The sequence below is a fragment of the Kogia breviceps genome, chromosome 3 (assembly GCF_026419965.1).
Source record: "Kogia breviceps isolate mKogBre1 chromosome 3, mKogBre1 haplotype 1, whole genome shotgun sequence".
Classification (NCBI taxonomy): Eukaryota; Metazoa; Chordata; class Mammalia; order Artiodactyla; family Physeteridae; genus Kogia; species Kogia breviceps.
Window position 1 is genome coordinate 68328573 of NC_081312.1, and position 21210 is coordinate 68349782.

A 21210-nucleotide genomic window follows, 5' to 3' on the forward strand; every position below is an offset into this window, starting at 1 on the left:
AAAGTTAATTATTTTTAATAATTATTTAAATATTTGGGCAGATTTTATTTGTTAGATTTATAAAGTTGCCTGGTCTGGTATCTGAAGTACTTAAAACTACTCAGCCATAAAAAATCATGGGGCTTCCCTGGTGGCGCAGTGGTTGAGAGTCCGCCTGCTGATGCAGGGGACACCGGTTCGTGCCCCGGTCTGGGAGGATCGCACATGCCACGGAGCGGCTGGGCCCGTGAGCCATGGCCGCTGAGCCTGCACGTCCGGAGCCTGTGCTCTGCAAGGGGAGGGGCCACAACAGTGAGAAGCTCGCATACCGCAAAAAAAAAAAAAAAAAAATCATGAAATTTTGCTGTTTGCAGCAACATGGATGGACTTGGAGAGTATTATGTTAAGTGAAATAAGTCAGACAGAAAGACAAATACTGTATGGTATCACTTATAAGTGGAATCTAAAAAATACAACAAACTAGTGAATGTAACAGAAAAGAAGATGACTCACAGCTATAGATAACAAATAAGTGGTTACCAGTGGGGAGAGGGAAGAGGGGACAACCTAGGGGTAGGGATTAAGAGATGCAAATTATTATGTATAAAATAAGCTACAAGAATACATTGTACAAAAAAAAAAAAAAAAAAAAAAAGAATACATTGTACAGCATAGGGAATACAGCCAATATTTTATAATAACTATAAATGGAATATAACCTTTAAAAATTGTGAATCACTGTATTATACACCTGTAACTTACGTAATATTGTACATTGACTATACATCAATTAAAAAACAAATAATTAAAAAATGAATAGGCTGAATTTATAAACGTAACTTAAACTGTTTAAGGAAATGTAACAAACTAAGTTTGCTGACTAAGTTTGTTAAATGAGACTGATTATAATTTAGTCAGTTCAATCTGAGTTAATCAAAGGAAAAGTAAAGGTGCTTGTTTTCAAATAAACAGATTTATAAACAAAATTTACAAGTTTAGCTTAAAGGCTTAAGGGAAACTAGGTTTTAAACGTAACTTAAGTAGCTAATTAAGTTAAAGGTCAATTAAATGTAAACAGACTTCTGTAAATAACTAGAGTACTGTCAAAAATCTCTTACATGGGCAATTCAGCAAATACTTACACCCATTTAGAGATGTTGCTTAATTTCAGCAAGAAGGCATACTATGGAGCTCAGTGAAACCAAAAGATTCATGCTCTCTTCTCTTGGGAGCTTACCACCTGGTCCAGTGTGTTATGATAGGATACCACTAGTATCTTGAGCAGAACAATTTTCTGTGTGAGTATGGTTTGCACACTGCAGAAGATTTAGCATCCTTAGTCCCTGCTCATTAAATGCTAGTGCTAACTGTGACAATCAAAAATGTCCTTACACGGGCTTCCCTGGTGGCGCAGTGGTTGGGAGTCTGCCTGCCGATGCAGGGGACGCAGGTTCATGCCCCGGTCCAGGAGGATCCCGTGTGCCACGGAGCGGCTGGGCCATGGCTGCTGGGCCTGCACGTCCAGAGCCTGTGCTCCGCAATGGGAGAGGCCACAGCAGTGAGAGGCCTGCGTACCACCAAAAAAAAAAAAAAAAAAAAAAAAAAAGTCCTTATACATTTTCAAATGCCCCCATGGGAGGCCCCTACTTTAGAACCTCTGAAACTCTAGTCATCCCCAAACATCTCAATCCTTAGATATCAAATTAATAATTATTTCTATGAATTGACTAATCACATATTCTGTAGTCTGCAATTTTCTTTAAAATATTTGATATAACTAATCAATGGGCACAAAGTTTCAGTTAGGTAAGATGAATAAGTTCTAGAGATCTGCCATACAGCATTGTACCTAAATCAACAATACTGTATCTGTATTATATACTTAAAAATGTTAAGAGGGTAGATCTCATGTTAAGTGTTTTTACAAAGAAAAAGAATCAGCATAGACAATAAAACATGGTGTGGGTGTCCATGTGCGTGTGTGCATGTGTGTGTGTGTATACGTGTGTGTCTGTTAACTGTGTGTATTCGTGTGCATCTGTTAAGTTTAATCTACATCCAAGGAATGGTCAGTTTATCAAAGCTGGGAATACAAACTTCAGAGGTGGTTAGATAGCATTTGATCAAATACCAATACTCAATCCTACCACTGCATGAACAGGGTGTAAGAATCAAGGGTGTCTAACAACCTATATTTGAGAATGGTACTTATATCAATACTTCATTCCATAATAAGACATTAGCAGCTGCTGACTCTGTTGTTCTCTGATCTTGACAAATAGCAACATTAACCAACATTTTCTGAGTGCTTACGATATGCCAGTAACTTTTCCAAGCATTTTACATACACTAATGCATTTAGCTCCCATAAAAACTCTGAGATAGATAGTATTATTATTCCCATTTTACAGATTTGGAAAATAAAGCACAGAGAAGCAAAGTAAACTTGTTCTTGTCCAAGGATCAAAGTACTAAAAGATTAACTGAATCTTACTACTAAAATACTGTCTTACTCACCATGAGTGAACCATTCGTGCAAGTTGCTGTGGGGTAACTACAAGGTCAGATAATTGGTCCTTCACTGAGCTTACAAGACAGATTTAGTAAGTGTTGTCTACATGTGACAGAACTCAAGTCTGAGACTTGTTTTCTTTATGGGCTGTAAACAAAGCTGGTTTTGGAGTGCACTAAACATGTTTACTATTGTTTTTTTACAGTACACTGTTCATTTTGTTAACAATGAATTATAAAATTCCTATTTTTACATACCACGATATGAAACAAGCTCCTTATTTTGATTACATAATACAAACATATCATCTTCCAAAGTAATAAAATTGAGATACTGATCGAAAACCTAGAAACAAAAGAAAAGGTTTTCAAATCAATTTTACAATATTGAATGCACATTTAGTTTGATTTAATCTACTAATGATAAAATGAAAAAAATTATAATTATATTCAATAACTAAAAATTATACCATATAGCATGTAGATTGCCTAATTGGGCAAGAATGAGAAATTAACATTAAAAAGCAATTTAAAAAAAGACTGGGCAATAAATTATCAAGGAGAATAACAGTTTCAGAAAACAAAATTTAAGAAGATAAAAAATTTTAAAACAAATTGTGGTTGGGATGGAAATGGATATCAAATATGAAGAAAAACCACAATTTTAATTTTTATATTCATTTTAATCATACTTCTCTAAGAAAGTCATAGTAACTGTTTTTACACTGTGAACTATATTTATAGGTGGGGAAAAGTTACACTAGTTCTTTAGAAGTGTAAATCAGGAGAAAAATGAAGAAAACTATCTGAGATATGTTAAATGTAGTTAAATCGAAAACTGTTCCTATTATTTCATGTAAAACTAATGATAAATTTTGGAAGAGAAAGAATAATAAGACATAAGCCTTAAAAACTAATCAGAAGTAGTAGTGGACTATCTAAATCTAAGAATGAAAAATCTATTAGTATGAAAGAATGGGAATTAAATGCATGGTTGTTTAGTCTTTTATTCACCCTATATCATTCTGTAGAATTTTCAATTATATCTTGTCCAAATTCAAGAAACAAAGGGCAAAACAGGGCTACAACCAAGAATATATTTTATAGATTTATTTATAATTAAGCCAAACATGACTAAAAGTGACTATGATATAGAATTGCTGGCCTTCTTTCTTATAATATGCAATATAGCCCCCTTGGATCCTCTCCTAACTAAAAAAATATCTGAAAATAGTATGGTGACTATAGTGATCACTGATAAAACAATGTCAAAATATTCTGGGTATAATTTATGACAACACAACTGTCAAACTATTTCTAAGCTGAGCTAAAAAAATTATACAAATCCCAGCCCAAAACAAAAATTGATTCAGCTTTTTATTTTTGTCTTTCAAATTAATTGAGTAATAAGTTCCTTTAGTTTGGTTTATTTTGCCTAGTTCAAGTTGAATATAATTTACACTATCAGAACTCTTTCTAGAAGTACCGGGTCTAAATATTTCTTAGGTTGTTCCAGTCCTTTGTAAATTAGACACCAATGTCGATTTATAGGTTTCAGAATATTACTAAATTTTACATTAACAAAATGTTATTAGCCAACCAAAACCTCTTACCTTGGCTACTTGTGTTACTGCACTAGCTGCTAATGCTGCATTTGCAATATCTTCCAGTTTACTTCTTGAAATAGCAGAAATAAAATTTAAATAATATGATTCATAGAGTTGACTTCGAAGATCCTATGAATACAATGAATAACTTCATTGTTATAGGATAGTATAAAGGAAAATGACCAATGCAAATCTTTTAGATACAATAAGAACAAGGTTTTAGAGGATAATATGCATATTTAAAAGACAGGTTATAGGGCTTCCCTGGTGGCGCAGTTGTTGAGAGTCCGCCTGCCGATGCAGAGGACACAGGTTTGTGCCCCAGTCCAGGAAGATCCCATATGCCGTGGAGCGGCTAGGCCTGTAAGCCACTGCTGCTGAATCTGTGTGTCCGGGGCCTATGCTCCGCAATGGGAGAGACCACAACAGTGAGAGGCCCGTGTACCGCCAAAAAAAAAAAAGACGCTATACAAATGATAAAAAAAAAAGTATCTCAGGAGAATAAAGTTATGGAGAGGTACTGGTTACTTGGTTACCAGATATAACTGACATGTATTTTAATAATTAAAGTTATGATACTATAATTATATTATCAATAAAATCCTATTCATTTCAGTAGTGTACAAAACTGCTTTGAATGAGCATACTTGTATTCTTCTTAAAAAAATCCAGAAGTGGCTCTCTTACATAGCTTAAATGCTTATTATATTTGGCAGACACTACCTTCTACTGTTTCTAGTTATGTGATGATACAACAAATATTTCCTTCACTGTACACAGACATGTTACAATTCTAATGACCAATTCTAGAATTATTCCTTCTCGATCACCCAAAAAACAGTGTCATTTAAACTTATGTTAATTCTTAAATAAAATGTACTTAGTTTCTTAGACTTTAGGCAAATAGATATCTAAATAAGCATATTTCTTCAAACCTAAGATAATGTCATTATAACAGGCACTGCTGTTTTACGTAGCACTAAGGAAGAATGAATGCTGCCAATAAAATTCTATAACACACCATCACTTTTAAGATACATATGATTTCAAAGATGCTGAAATGTGAAAAACTGAGGGTCTGGAGCCTGTGTGAGGAAGGTGGCTGAGCAGAGCAGTGGTTCAACAAAGACTGGGAGATTGGTTAAGGAATTGAGAATTGATAAATAAGTAATTATGTTGAGGATGTTGGGAGTGATGTTTCTCACTGTCAGCAAAAGAAATTATAAATTTGTAAAGGGAGAAGGAAAAGCTAGAATGAATCCTGTATTTCTGAATTGAAACAACTTCAGAGGTTATCTATCTCTGTCTAAATAGAGAGATAAGAAAGAAGATTTATAGCATTAAATATTGGTATAAATATTGATATACATGTATTTCTAAGCTCTGTCCATTGAGAGGACCCAAGAACTGTGACATCTTAGCAGCAATGAGTAGCTAATGCTCAGACACTGATTTCTAAACACCATTCTCCACAAAAAGCAACCAGGGCTCCTTAGACAAATGGCTGAACCTTGGGCTCAGACAGAGAAAGTACAAGTTGAGACTGGAATATCTTATTATGGAAAAAAGTAAGGAAGTGATAAAAGAATGAGGGAGACATTTCTAAAGAAGTTGAGCAATGTTGCAGTATGTAAGATCAATACATAAAAGTCAACTGGGTATCTACACACTTGCAATGAGTAACCCTAAAAATGAAATTAAGAAAACGATTCCATTCACAATAGCATTAAAAAGATAGAAAGGCATAAATTTAGCAAAAGAAGTGTAAAACTTACATTCTGCACATTACAAAATATTATTAAAAGATTGAAATAAATAGAAAGATATCCCATGCTCATGGATCAGAAAATTTAATATTGTTAAGATGGCTGACAATCATCAACAGGAAGACACTGGAACTCACCAAAAAAGATACCCCACATCCAAAGACAAAGGAGAATCCACAGTGGAACAGAAGGAGGGGCACAATCACAGTAAAATCAAATCCCATACCTGCTGGGTGGTTGACTCATAGACTGGAGAACACTTATACCACAGAAGTCCACCCACTGGAGTGAAGGTTCTGAACCCCATGTCAGGTTCCCAACCTGGGGGTGTGGCAACGGGAGGAGGAATTCCTAGAGAATCAGACTTTGAAGGCTAGTGGGATTTGATTGCAGGACTTCGACCGGACTGGGGGAAACAGAGACTCAACTCTTGGAGGGCACACACAAAGTAGTGTGTGCATTGGGACCCAGGGGAAGCAGTGACCACAGAGGAGACTGAACCAGACCTACCTGCTAGTGTAGGAGGGTCTCCTGCAGAGGCAGGCAGTGGCTGTGGCTCACCATGGGCACAAGGACACTGGCAGCAGAAGTTCTGGGAAGTACTTCTTGGCATGAGCCCTCCCAGAGTCCACCATTAGCCCCACCAAAGAGCCCAGGTAGGCTCCAGTGTTGGGCTGCCTCAGGCCAAAAAACCAACAGGGAGGGAACCCAGCCCCAACCATCTGCAGTCAAGCGGATTAAAGTTTTACTGAGCTCTGCCCACCAGAACAAAAGTCAGCTCTACCCACCACCAGTCCCTCCCATCAGGAAACTTGCACAAGCCTCTTAGATAGCGATGTCCACCAGAGGGCAGACAGCAGAAGCAAGAACTAGAATCCTGCAGCCTACGGAACAAAAACCACTTTCACAGAATGACAGACAAGATGAAAAGGCAGAGCGGTATGTACCAGATGAAGGGACAAGAGAAAACCCCAGAAGAACAACTAAATGAAGTGGAGATAGGCAACCTGCCAATAAAAGAATTCACAATAATAATATTGAAGATGACCCAGGACCTCAGAAAAAGAATGGAGGCAAAGATCGAGAAGATGCAAGAGATGTTTAACAAAGACCTAGAAGAATTAAAGAACAAACAGAGATGAACAATACAATAACTGAAATGAAAACTACACTATAAGGAATCAATAGCAGAATACTGAGGCAGAAGAACGGATAAGTGACCTGGAGGACAGAATGGTGGAATTTACTGCCATGGAATACAATTAAGAAAAAAGAATGAAAAGGAATGAAGACAGCCTAAGAGACCTCTGGAACAATATTAAACACAACAACATTCGCATTATAGGGGTCCCAGAAGGAAAAGAGAGAGAGAAAGGACCTGAGAAAATATTTGAAGAGATTATAGTCGAAAACTTCCCTAACATGGGAAAGGAAATAGCCACCCAAGTCGAGGAAGCACAGAGAATCCCAGGCAGTATAAACCCAAGGAGAAACATGCCGAGACACGTATTAATGAAATTGACAAAAATTAAAGACAAAGAAAAATTAATGAAAGCAACAAGGGAAAAACAACAAATAACATACAAGGGAACTCCCATAAGGTTAACAGCTGATTTCTCAGCAGAAACTCCAGAAGCCAGAAGGGAGTGGCACAATATATTTAAAGTGATGAAAGGGAAGAATCTACAACAAAGATTACTCTACCTGGCAAGGATCGCATTCAGATTCGAAGGAGAAATCAAAAGTTTTACAGACAAGCAAAAGCTAAGAGAATTCAGCACCACCAAACCAGCTCTACAACAAATGCTAAAGGAGCTTCTCTGAGTGGGAAACACAAGAGAAGAAAAGGACCTACAAAAACAAACCTAAAACAATTAAGAAAATGGTAATAGGAACATACATAGTGATAATTACCTTAAATGTGAATAGGTTAAATGCGCCAACCAAAAGACACAGGCTCACTGAATGGAATCAAAAACAAGACCCATATATATGCTATGTACAAGAGACCCACTTCAGACCTAGGGACACATACAGACTGAAAGTGAGGGGATTGAAAAAGATATTCCATGCAAATGGAAATCAAAAGAAAGCTGGAGTAGCAATACCCATATCAGATAAAATAGACTTTAAAATAGAGAATGTTACAAGAGACAAGGAATGATACTACATAATGATCAAGGAATCAAAGGAAGAAATAACAATTAGAAATACATATGCACCCAATGTAGGAGCACCTCAATACACAAGGCACATGCTATCAACTATAAAAGAGGAAATCAACAGTAACACAATAATAGTGGGGGATTTTAACACCTCACTTACACCAATGAAAAGATCAATCAGACAGAAAATTAATAAGGAAAAGCAAGTTTTAAATAACACAATAGACCACATAGATTTAATTGATATTTGTAGGACATTCCACCCGAAAACAGCAGATTACACTTTCTTCTCAAGTGCACACGGAACATTCTCCAGAATAGATCACATCTTGGATCACAAATCAAGCTTCGGTAAATTTAAGAAAATTGAAATCATACCAAGCATCTTTTCCGACCACCACACTATGCGATTAGAAATAAATTACAGGGATAAAAAACACATAAAAATCAGAAACACATGTAGGCTAAACAATACGTTACTAAAAAACCAAGAGATCACTGAAGAAATCAAAGAGGAAATCAAAAAATACCTAGAGACAAATGACAATGAAAATATGATGATCCAAAACCTATGGGATGTAGCAAGAGCAGTTCTAAGAGGGAAATTTATAGCAATACAATCCTACTTCAAGAAACAAGAAAAATCTCAAGTAAACAATCTAACCTTACACCTAAAGGAAACAGAGAAAGAAAAGCAAACAAAACCCAAAGTTAGTAGAAGGAAAGAAATCATAAAGATTAAAGCAGAAATAAATGGAATAGAAACAAAGAAAACAATAGGAAAGATCAATAAAACTAAAAGCTGGTTCTTTGAGAAGATAAACAAAGTTGATAACCTTTAGCCAATTATCAAGAAAAAGAGAGAGAGGCCTCAAATCAATAAAATTAGAAATGAAAAGGGAGAAGTTACAATGGACATCGCAGGAATACAAAGCATCATAAGAGACTACTACAAGGAACTCTATGCCAATAAAATGGACAACCTGGAAGAAATGGACAAATTTGTAGGTATAACCTTGCAAGGAAGAAATAGAAAACATGAACAGTCCAATCTCAAGTAATGAAATTGGAACTATGATTAAAAATCTTCCAACAAACAAAAGCCCAGGACCAGATGGCTTCACAGGTGAATTCTATCAAACATTTAGAGAAGAGTTAACACCTATCCTTCTCAAACTCTTCCAAAAAATTGCAGAGGAAGGAACACTCCCAAACTCATTCTACAAGGCCATCAACACCTTGATATCAAAACCAGACAAAGATACCACAAAAAAAGAAAATTACAGACCAATATCACTGATGAATATTGACACAAAAACCTTCAACAAAATACTAGTGAACAGAATCCAACAACACATTAAAAGGATCATACACCATGATCAAGTGGGATTTAGCCCAGGGATGCAAGGATTCAACATACGCAAATCAATCAATGTGATACACCATATTAACAAACTGAAGAATAAAAACCATGTGATGCTCTTAACAGATGCAGAAAAAGCTTTTGACAAAAATCAACACCCATTTCTGATAAAAACTCTCCAGAAAGTGGACACAGAGGGAACCCACCTCAACATAATAGAAGCCATATGTGACAAACCCACAGCAAACATCATTCTCAATGGTGAAAAACTGAAAGCATTTCCTCTAAGATCAGGAAATAGACAAGAATGTCTACTCTTGCCACCATTATTCAACATAGTTTTGCAAGTCCTAGCCAAGGCAATCAGAGAAGAAAAAGAAATAAAAGGAATACAAATTGGAAAAGAAGAGGTAAAACTGTCACTGTTTGCAGATGACATGACACTACACATAGATAATCCTAAAGATGCCATCAGAAAACTAATAGAGCTAATCAATGAATTTGATAAAGTTGCAGGATACAAAATTAATGCACAGAAATCTCTTGCATTGCTATACACAAACAACAAAAGATCAGAAAGAGAAATTAAGGAAACAATTCCATTCACCACTGCAACAAAAAGAATAAAATACCTAGGAATAAACCTACCTAAAAGACCTGTACTCAGAAAACTATAAGACACTGATGAAAGAAATCAAAGATGACATAAACAGATGGACAGAAATACCATGTTCTTGGAATGGAAGAATCAACATTGTGAAAATGATTATACTACCCAAAGCAATCTAAAGATTCAATGCAATACCTATCAAATTACCAATGGCATTTTTTACAGAACTATAAGAAAAAATGTTAAAATTTGTATGGAGACACAAAGACCCTGAATAGCCAACACAATTTTGAGGGGGGGAAAAAAAAATAGCTGGAGGAATCAGGCTCCCTGACTTCAGACTATACCACATAGCTACAATCATCAAGACAGTAGGGTACTGGCACAAAAACAAAAATATATATCAATGGAACAGGATAGAAAGCCCAGAGATAAATCCACGCACCTGTGGTCAACTAAGCTGTGATAAAAGAGGCAAGAATATACAGTGGAGAAAAGACAGTCTCTTCAGTAAGTAGTGCTGGGAAAACTGGACAGCTTCATGTAAAAGAATGAAATTAGAACACTCCCTAACACGATACACACAAAAAAACCTCAAAATGGATTAAAGACCTAAATTAAGACTGGACTCAAACTCTCAGAGGAAAACATATGAAGAACACTCTCTGACATAAATCAGAGCAAGATCTTTTTTGACCCACATCCTAGAGTAATGGAAATAAAAACAAAAATAAACAAATGGGACCTAATGAAACTTCAAAGCTTTTGCACAGCAAAGGAAACTATAAATAAGACAAAAAGACATCCCTCAGAATAGGAGAAAATATTTGCAAACAAATCAATGGACAAAGGATTATCTTTAAAATATATATACAGCTCATGCAGCTCAATATGAAAAAAACAAACAACTCAATCAAAAAATGGGCAGAAGACCTAAATAGACAATTCTCTAGAGAAGACACAGAGATGGCCACAGGCACATAAAAAGCTGTGCAATATCACTAATTATTAGAGAAGTGCAAATCAAAACTACAATGAGGTATCACCTCACACCAGTTAGAATGGGCATCACCAGAAAATCTACAAACAACAAATGCTGGAGAGGGTGTGAGAAAAGGGAACCCTCTTGCACTGCTGGTGGGAATGTAAACTGATACAGCCCCTACGGAGGACAGCCTTAAAAAACTAAAAGCAGAATTACCATATGACCCAGCAATCCCACTACTGGGCATATACCCAGAGAAAACCATAATTCAAAAAGACACATGCACCCCAATGTTCACTGCAGTACTATTTACAATACCCAGGTCATGGAAGCAACCTAGATGCCCACTGACAGACAAATGGATAAATCAGATGTGGTACATATATACAATGGAATATTACTCAGCCATAAAAAGGAACGAAATTGGGTCATTTGTAGAGACTTGGATGGACCTATAGACCATCATATAGAGTGAAGTAAGCCAGAAAGAGAAAAACAAATATCATACATTAACGCATATATGTGGAATCTAGAAAAATGGTACAGATGATTTAGTTTGTAAGGCAGAGATAAGAGACACAGATATAGAGAACTTTTGGACACCAAGTGGGGGGCAAGTGGGGGTGGGGTGGGGGTTGGTGCAGGTGGGATGAATTGGGAGACTGGGATTGACATATATACACTAATATGTATAAAATACATAACTAATAACCTGCTGTATAAAAAATAAATTAAATTAAATTTTAAAAAAGGAAAATGTAATAAGTTAATAAACAAAAATCTCAATTAAATAGAGTTGGGAGACCAGAAGGGGGAGCACTCACACCCTGTGATGATAGAACCTAATAGGAAGAAGAAAGACTTCTTTCCTGGCAAGGACTCAGCCAATGCAAAGCCATGAGCTCTTTGTTTTAGTTATGGTCTGTATATTTTCACACTGGACTGATGACTTTCCTTGAAGACAGACTACCTCTTTTGTGGTTAAAGTCTTTTTAGAAAAGGTTATCCTTACCTGGGGAAGTCCTCTAGAACTCTGAGGTACCCATCTTACTGGCCAGGTTCTTTGACAAGTCCTTTTCCTCTCTATGTAAGTGTTCTCCTTCCTTTGCCATGCTGGGACTTGCATGTGGTTTGGCATGGTTGCAGACCCCAAATTGCAATTCTCTGCTAATACTGAATAAACCCATCTTTGCTGGAGAAATATTTGGCAGTGTATTTGTCTCAGGTAAACAGCAGTCTATGTGCTAGCATGTGCACTGCTAATGGGTTTGTCACTGTTTCTACGCTTTTTCAGTGGGCAGAGTAAGGAAATCCTTTTTTTCTTTTTTTAAGGAGATGATATATCATGAGTTCATACTGATATTTCCAATTCAAGTTTAAGAGTATAGGGTTATTTCTTAACCTCTGATTTTCTATTTCCATATGCTTTCTCTCACAGTAAAAAAAATAAAAAACTTGCCACAAAGCAAGACTAATTAAGACAGGGTGGTACTGGCATAAGGACAGACACAGAAATCAATGATAAAGAACTGACAGTCCAGAAATAAACCAATTTAACTATTGTTAATTAATTTCTGACAAGGCTGCCAAGACTGTTCATTGGGGAAAGAACAGTCTCTTCAAAAAAGGATGCTGGGAGAACTGGATAGCCACATGCAAAATAATGAAGTTGGATACCTACCTTATAGCACATAAAAAAATTAACTAAAAAAGTATCAGATACCTAAGTACAAGCCCCCAAACTATAAAAATCTTCAAAAAAACCAGAGATTTAGCAATGGTTTCTTTTTCTTTTTCTAAGAAATACACATTGATTTGTATTTTCAATACCACAAGTTCAGTAGCAATTATGAGCTAGCAATGGTTTCTTAAACATGACAGCGAAAGCACAGACAACTAAAGAAAAAAATGAAATTAAGTTTAAAACCAAAATTATAAATTTTTGTGCTCCATAGGATACTATTAAGAAAGTGAAAAGATAACCCACAGGATGGGAGAAAACATCTGCAAATAATAAACTTGATAAAGGTCCAGTTTCAAAATATATAAAGTACTCTAACAACAATAAAAAGACAACCCAATTTAAAACTGGACAAGGGATCTGAATTGACATTTCTCCAAAGATACAAACTGCCAATAAACACATGAAAAGATGCTTAATATCATTAGTCATCAGGGAAATGCAAATCAAAACCACAGCGAGATACCATTTTATGCCCAGTAGGATGACTACAATCAAAATGTCAGATAATAAGTACTGGCAAGGATCTGGAGGAACTGGAACACTCAAACACTGCTGGAGGGAATACAAAATGATGCAACCATCTCGGAAAATAGTCTGGCAATTCCTCAAAAGGTTAACCAAGGTGTTATCATTTGACATAGCAATTCCATTCCTAGGTGTTCATGGACACAGGAGAAATGAAAACATATGCCTACACAGAAACTTGTACACAAATGTTTATAGTAGCATTACTTACAACAGCCAAAAGGTGGAAACAACCCAAATGATAAATGGATAAATGAAATTTGGTATATCCATACAATGGAATATTATTCAGCAATAAAAAGGAAAGAAGTACTGAAAACATCTACAGTATGGATGAATTTTGAAAACTTTATGCTAAGAAAAAGAAGCCAGATACAACAGACCATGTATATGATTCCATTCATATGCAATATGCTGAACAGGCAAATACAGAGAAACAAATAGTACCTTAGGGATGGGGGTTCAGGGGTTGGGGATGTAATAGTTAAGGTGATGAAAATGTTCTTTAATTCATTATGGTGATGGTTGCACACCTGTGCAAATATACTAAAAACCAATGAATTGCATACTTTGTACACTTTGGGTAAATTGTATGGTATGTAAATTATATGTCAATAAAGATGTTTTAAAACAAGCAAAGAAGGGATTGGTAAATCGTACTTCTTTTAAAAATGGCATAGTTGGGTTTATGCAGGGTAAAAGAGAAAGCTGGGCATTATTAGCTCTATAGGACACAAAATATGTGACCTTCACTAACAAACAAAGTAATTTGATTCAACCGTCAATAACAAGTAAAGATGCTTGTGATTTAACAGCAGACACCGTTAGCTACCTATCCAATATCTATTTTCCCCTTCTTCCTTGCTAAAAGAATACAGATTTCATTTGGGGGTGACAATACACTCATCTAAATATTAACTTTTGTGGCCTCCCTTGATGCTAATTCTAGCCAGTGAGACATAAATGAAAGTCTTCTGGGAGCTTCTGGGAAAGCTTAGCTTTCCTGACCAAAATCAACAGTCAGGGCGGGCAGTTAATTTCTCCCTTCTTCTTGCCTTGAACATATATTGTGATGTCTAAAGTTGCAGCTGCCATCTTGCATTCGTGAAGCAAGGAGCAAGACAGTGAAAAACAACAAACTAAAGATGACAGCTCAAAAAGACAGAAGGGGCCTGGATCTTTGATTACTTTAAAGAGCTGCTATACCAAGCTGGACTTCCTATTCAGACTTTCTATTATCTTAGAAGAATAAAACCTTATTTTTAAAAGCTCATATAGTTAGGTTTTCTGTTTTTTAAAGCCAGACTCAGTCTCAATCAAAATAATGCTTCCTCAGCCAAAAAATTTTAAATCTTTCAGTCTATTTAAAATTCAAAGATAGTCTCAAAAATCAAGGTGGGAAATTGGGTTAAGGAAATTTCTGATTTTTCACACTGGACATCTAAGAATTTTTTTTTTTGAAAAAAAAAAATGTGTTTCCACCTTCAAGAATAAGGAAAATAAGAACTCGTATTACCTGACACATTCTGTCAATATTTTCTTCAGTTGGCATTACGAAGTACACCGCAGGAACATCTGGAATAGGATCTCGATCAGAGTGCAAAAGCCTAGGACACATAAAGAATATAAAACTCACTTTTTTCTTAGTCACTTATCTAAAAAGATAGCTAAAAATTTTACAGTATTTCTCAAACTAGTTCACCAGTTCAAGGACAGTGACCAGTACTCTAACAGCTCTTGATGCAATTAATTATTTAACCCAGCTTTCTCCTTATATCAATGTTAATATTATTTATTAGTAAGATCCTAATCTCAGTCTTCATTTCTTCTACTCCAATCACCTTATTTCTAATACCTCTTATGGTCAGTCTCTTCTACCAATATTCTTCTTGAATGAGAACTAAAGCATATTCAAAATCAATTTTATTCCCATTTTTCATAGAAATATGGTGGGGGGAGGTAAGTGGGAGGAAAGTACAGTTCTCTGAGAGGGAAAACAGAAAGCTGGAACTATCTTTAGAAGCAATGAAAAAATTTAACCATAAATAAAATCAAATATATTTTTTAAATGAAAGGTATATGAATGTTTCCTTAAAACTTTAAGACAATCTATATTGTTCTACTTGTTGCATCATAAGAGAATGCATAAGAGATCGGCTAAACATTTATAGATTGTACCACTTGATAGTTTTCTCTTTTACAGTTCAGAAAGTATATTCATTCAAATATCCCAATATCAACTGAGAAGCTATCTTTATTCTCCATTGTAAGATTTCACCATGCTTATATCAGGAAATATGAGAAATGTTCTATTTCTACAATATTCTAGTCATCCTTCTATATGCAAAATTCCATACACAATCTACATACATCCTTCTATATATACAATTATTTCAGTCATCCTTATAAAGGAGAGAGTTAAAGAGGCACATGCTGCCAGTGAGTCTGCATTTGATAACTTTTTCCCCTCTGTTTGGCTGCTGCTAACACCAGAAGGATTATAATGTGCTGGCAGCCATTGTTTGTTGTCTTCTTACACTGGCTGTCCAACTACCTAAGGGGCTACAACCACCATTTCATGTTCTGGAAACCTGTAATTATTGTTTCCTACAAATCAGCCTAAACCAGCTTGCAGAATATAAAGTAACTGATGAAGTATTCTCCAGCAAAAAAGGAAGAATAGTCAGAGGCAAGGTGCACAGGAATTTACCAGAGTAGCTGTGTAATCCTTTCATGCTCTGATGGCAACAGCAACACGTGGGCAGCAAGAATGCACAACTCTCAAACTGAAAGAATATCTTGTAACTCCTTAAGGAAGTACTGAGGCCTCATTTTTATTAGTCACTGTTTCTGAGCCACTATGGTTCTGTAGACAAACAGCCCAGCAACAGTGGTCAAGCAATCTGGCCACGACTCTGCTATTAATTACCTGTACAGTCATGGGACAATCACTCGAACTCTACAAACTTTAGTCTTTTTATTAGTAAAATAAAATAAAGGAGTTAAATAGTAAGGTAGCAATAGTAACCAATGCTTATAATAAACCATCATTTTCAAGGATGGCATCAAGCTTAACTCCAGTTTAGGTCATAAGCATTAACATGTCACCACCAACAAATGTGTTGATTAAGTCTGACATAAAAACGAGAGGAAGAACCTGCCAAATACCACGTTTCATCAAACCTAAGGTGCTATCAATTTTAAAACATATCATTAAAACAGGCAGAAAATGCCGCCAATTAAACTACATCATGGCATTATTAAGAAGATAGACCTTAATTTCAGAAATATTAAATTAAAAAGTATATTTTGGAATTAATGCAATATTCTATTAATTTAAAACAAATATTCAATATAAAATTGAAGAATTTAAGAATTTAACAAGATTCTGATATGCTACTCACTGGAAATCTAAAACCATATTCCCAATAAAGAGCACACTATAATTCAATATATTAAAATATCACAGAATGAAAACTGATTATAACGTCATAAAAAGAACAAAATGTAACTAAGAACACCGTAAAACTGGACTCCTTCAGTACATAAAAGTATTAGTAGCTATTCATGTATACAGCCCCTCTTTAAATGTTCTATTGTTCTATCAGGTCAAGTCTACAAAGTAATGCAATTTGTTTTATTTATCAGACATATCATAAGGAATATAATCAAATAAATTTAGTAATTTAGAAGATAACATAGATAGCTCCCTATGGTGATTAAGTCATTACTTCCTAGTTACTTAAATTTTTCATATTAATGATATACTAATTTAGATATTCCTCTTTTTAAAAAGTGTATTTGAATTAAAGAAATAAAAAATTTTCAGAGCTGAAAGAGAGCTTGAAACAACCGGTTCTTTTCCTTTACATAAGAGAGTAAACCAGTCTGTAGGAAAAGACACAAGAGAGAAAATTTAAATTATGAAATGTTAAATTCTCAGGCTGAGGATTACTTCTAACTTCAGAAATAAAGGGTTGAATAAAACAAGATAACGGAAAAAATGTTCTCTATATGCAAGTACTATAACCTAATACTATTTTCTTGATAAATGTCCCTTAGTAATTTGACTTCAGGGTGGCTAAAGACATTTTTTAAAATGTATTTGAGAGACTTCCCTGGTGGCATAATACTTAAGAGTCTGCCTGCCAATGCAGGGGACATGGGTTCGAGCCTTGGTCCGGGAAGATCCCACATGCCTCAGAACAACTAAGCCTGTGCGTCACAACTACTGAGCCTGCACTCTAGAGCCCAGGCACCACAACTACTGAAGGCCATGCACCTAGAGCCTGCGCTTTGCAACAAGAGAAGCCAATGCAGTGAGAAGGCCGTGCACTGCAACAAAGAATAGCCCCTGCTCGCCCCAACCAGATAAAGCCCATGCACAGCAACGAAGACCCAATGCAGCCAAAAATAAATAAGATACAAATAAATTTATTAAAACAAAACAATGTATTTGAAAACAAATGCCATTACTAGAAACACGTTAAAACTCACAGATGCAGAGTGATTCCCATATCTCTCAGCTCCTTCACAGATAGCAGAGGAGAGATGATATCTTGGCCAAATCTGTCATAAATGAGCACCTAGTAGAAACAAAACAAAAGTCATGTGTTTTTTTAAACATTATTATCAGTGAACAGTCAACAGAGAACCCAATATTAAGGTAATGTTCAAGTATATTTTATTTTAATATACTGAATTCTTATACTTACCTCAATTTAATATCTTCCATAATTATTCACCAAAATGTCCATTCATCTAGTAATCCATTCGTAAAAGCATTATTACTTGGGCTAAAATAAATTATTATATAAATTTTTTCTTATAAAATACTTTTTCTAAGTTAAAAAACATACCAGAGACTACAAAATTTTCATCTTGGGTTATAATAAAGGACTTGGAACTTACAGCAGACTCACATACACTCCCCTATCCCAGGTTATAATAAAGGACTTGGAACATACAGCAGACTCACTTACTCTCCCCTATCCCATTCACATATATCCTTTCTAAAAAGAGAAGTAAAAATTAGTCACTTTCAAAACTAATGCTTAACAAGTTCCAAGACTGTAAAGAAAATTTAGTAATTTAAGTATCTCACGCATTTCCTCACATTCTGAAAGTGTTAAAACTGACACCTCTGATGAGTAGTATTCCAACTGGGTCTTCTAACTCAGAATTAGTTTTAGAGTTAAGGCAAATAAAAGAGACACTTCAACTAATAGGTGTTTTCCACTACTACATCAATAATTCTTAATGGAGTAAGAAATTGCTAATGAGAGGATGAAACATGCTGTCATACAAAAACATGGTTTGTTTGAATGCCAGCATTTCCTTTAGAAAAGCTAAAAATCTTCCTGCTCCAGTTACAAAAGGCTGGATGTTATATCCTTCAAAAATCTTCCTTCTTTACACCTCAATATATCTGTATTATTAATCTTGTGATAGAGAAGTGATGGATAGGGAAAGGTTCTGACACAAATCTATACCCCAGAAATTCTCAAGTTATTTAATTCAAATGCTGAATACAGGCACTAGAAAGAACAAACAAGTATAGTTTATGCAAAGGGCAATAAGAAGATGACTACAAATAAACAGGAAGGATGATGAAAATGAGGGGACACTCTAAGCTTAAATTATAAATAATTTTTCAGATGACTTTAATCACCTTTAGAGTTAACCCAAAGGACTTACCAGGACTCATGAGTTTTCAAAACACCCCAAACTGTAACCAAGTTGATCTGTTCTTGATTCTTACAGAGAGAGAAGTATAAACTGACTATAATCTAACAAGTTTAGACCTAATCAACTGTATTATAATCTCTTAGAAGAAAAAGAAACAGTGAGCATGAAGTTTAGAATGAAGGAGCTCAAAGAATAGGAATTTTAAAAGATTCTCCAGCATTTCTCAAAGGAAAAAGATCATAGATTGCTTTCTGGTCCAATTAACATTTTTACTGACAGTTTTATATATCATAAATTAATGAAATGGCATTCTGGTTTACAGATCACTCTCTCATTAGCTGGTTAAAATGGACCAGTATCTCTAAGTCTGAGTAACCTTAAGAAAGCTTGCAAGATCAAAATCCTGGATTTGTAAAGCTAAGGAACAAAACTTCAACTGGAGTAAAGACCTATCAGTGAGGCCCCACCTAAGAAATTAGCTGGATTCTCTAGATGAATATTATCATTGCCTGTGTCATTCCATAAAATATTTATCAAAAAGGATTCACATTTTCTCCCATTCTGCAGGTTGTCTTTTCATTTAGTTGATGGTTTCCTTTGCTGTGCAAAAGCTTTTAAGTTTGATTAGGTCCCATTTGTTTATTTTTGCTTTCATTTCCTTTGCCTTGGGAGAGTGATAAGAAAATACTGCTATGATTTATGTCAGAGAATGTTTTGCCTATATTCTCTTCTAGGAGTTTTATGGTGTCATGTCTTACATTTAGGTCTTTAAACCATTTTGAACTTATTTTTGTATATGGTATGAGGAAATGTTCTAATTTCGCTGATTTACATGTACATTTCCATCACTTGTTGAAGACACTGTCTTTTCTTAATTGTAAGTTCTTGCCTCCTCTGTCATAGATTAATTGACCGTAGGTGTCTGGGTGTCTTTCTGGGCTCTCTATTCTGATCCATTGATCTATTTGTCTGTTTTTGTGCCAATACCATGCTGTTGGATTATTGTAACTTTGTAGTATTGTCTGAAGTCTGGGAGTTATGCCTCCAGCTTTGTTCTTTTTTCTCAGGATTGCTTTGGCAATTCTGGGTCTTTTGTGGCTCCATATAGATTTTAGGATTATTTGTTCTAGTTCTGTGAAAAATGTTATGAGAGAAAATATTTGCAAATAATGTGACCAACAATGGGTTAATATCCAAAATATACTAACAGCTCATACAACTCAATATCAAAAAAACCAACACGGGCTTCCCTGGTGGCTCAGTGGTTGAGAGTCCGCGTGCCGATGCAGGGGATGTGGGTTCGTGCCCTGGTCCGGGAAGATCCCACATGCTGCTGAACGGCTGGGCCCGTGAGCCACGGCCTCTGAGCCTGCGCATCCGGAGCCTGTGCTCCGCAACGGGAGAGACCACAACAGTGAGAGGTCCGCGTACCACACACACACACAAAAACCCACCAACAACTCAATCAAAAACTGGGCATAAGATCTAAACAGACATCTCTCCAAAGAAGACATACAGATGGCAAATAGGCATATGAAAAGATGTTCAACACCACTAATCATTAGAGAAATGCAAATCAAAACCACAATGAGGTATCGCCTCACATTGGTCAGAATGGCTACCAACATAAAGTCGACAAATAAATACTGGAGAGAGTGTGGAGAAAAGGGAACCCTCATACACTGCTGGTGGTAATGTAAACTGGTACAGCCACTATGGAAAACAGTACAGAGGTTCCTTAAAGCACTTAAAATAGGGCTACAATATGATCCAGGATTCCCACTCCTGGGTATATATCTGGAAAAGAAGAAAACCCTAATTTGAAAAGATATATGTACCCCAATGTTCATAGCAGCTCTATTTACAATAGCCAAGATGTGGAAACAACCCAAGTGCCCACAAACATATAACTGGTTTAAGAGAATGTGGTATGAGGAGAAACAAGAACTACAATCCTGTAGCCTGTGGAACAAAAACCACATTCACAGAAAGACAGACAAAATGAAAAGGCAGAAGGCTATGTACCAGATGAAGGAACAAGATAAAACCCCAGAAAAACAATAAATGAAGTGGAGATAAGCAACCTGCCAGAAAAAGAATTCAGAATAATGATAGTGAAGATGATCCAGGACCTCGGAAAAAGAATGGAGGCAAAGATCGAGAAGATGCAAGAAATGTTTAACAAAGACCTAGAAGTATTAAAGAACAAACAAACAGAGATGAGCAATATGATAACCAAAATGAAAAATACACTAGAAGGAATCAAA

General features: G+C 35.7%; 1 protein-coding gene across 1 annotated transcript in view; it reads right to left on the reverse strand.

Annotated features, from left to right (window-relative positions):
- SCFD1 (sec1 family domain containing 1) overlaps positions 1-21210 on the reverse strand; it is a 130361-nt gene that overhangs the window by 99915 nt on the left and 9236 nt on the right. Inside the window, exons 3-6 of the mRNA XM_059057225.2 lie at positions 17753-17841; positions 14772-14862; positions 4104-4226; positions 2749-2836 (exon numbers count right to left, since the gene is read on the reverse strand). Coding sequence (XP_058913208.2) covers positions 2749-2836; positions 4104-4226; positions 14772-14862; positions 17753-17841 — 391 coding nt within the window. The remainder of the gene's footprint in view (positions 1-2748; positions 2837-4103; positions 4227-14771; positions 14863-17752; positions 17842-21210) is intronic.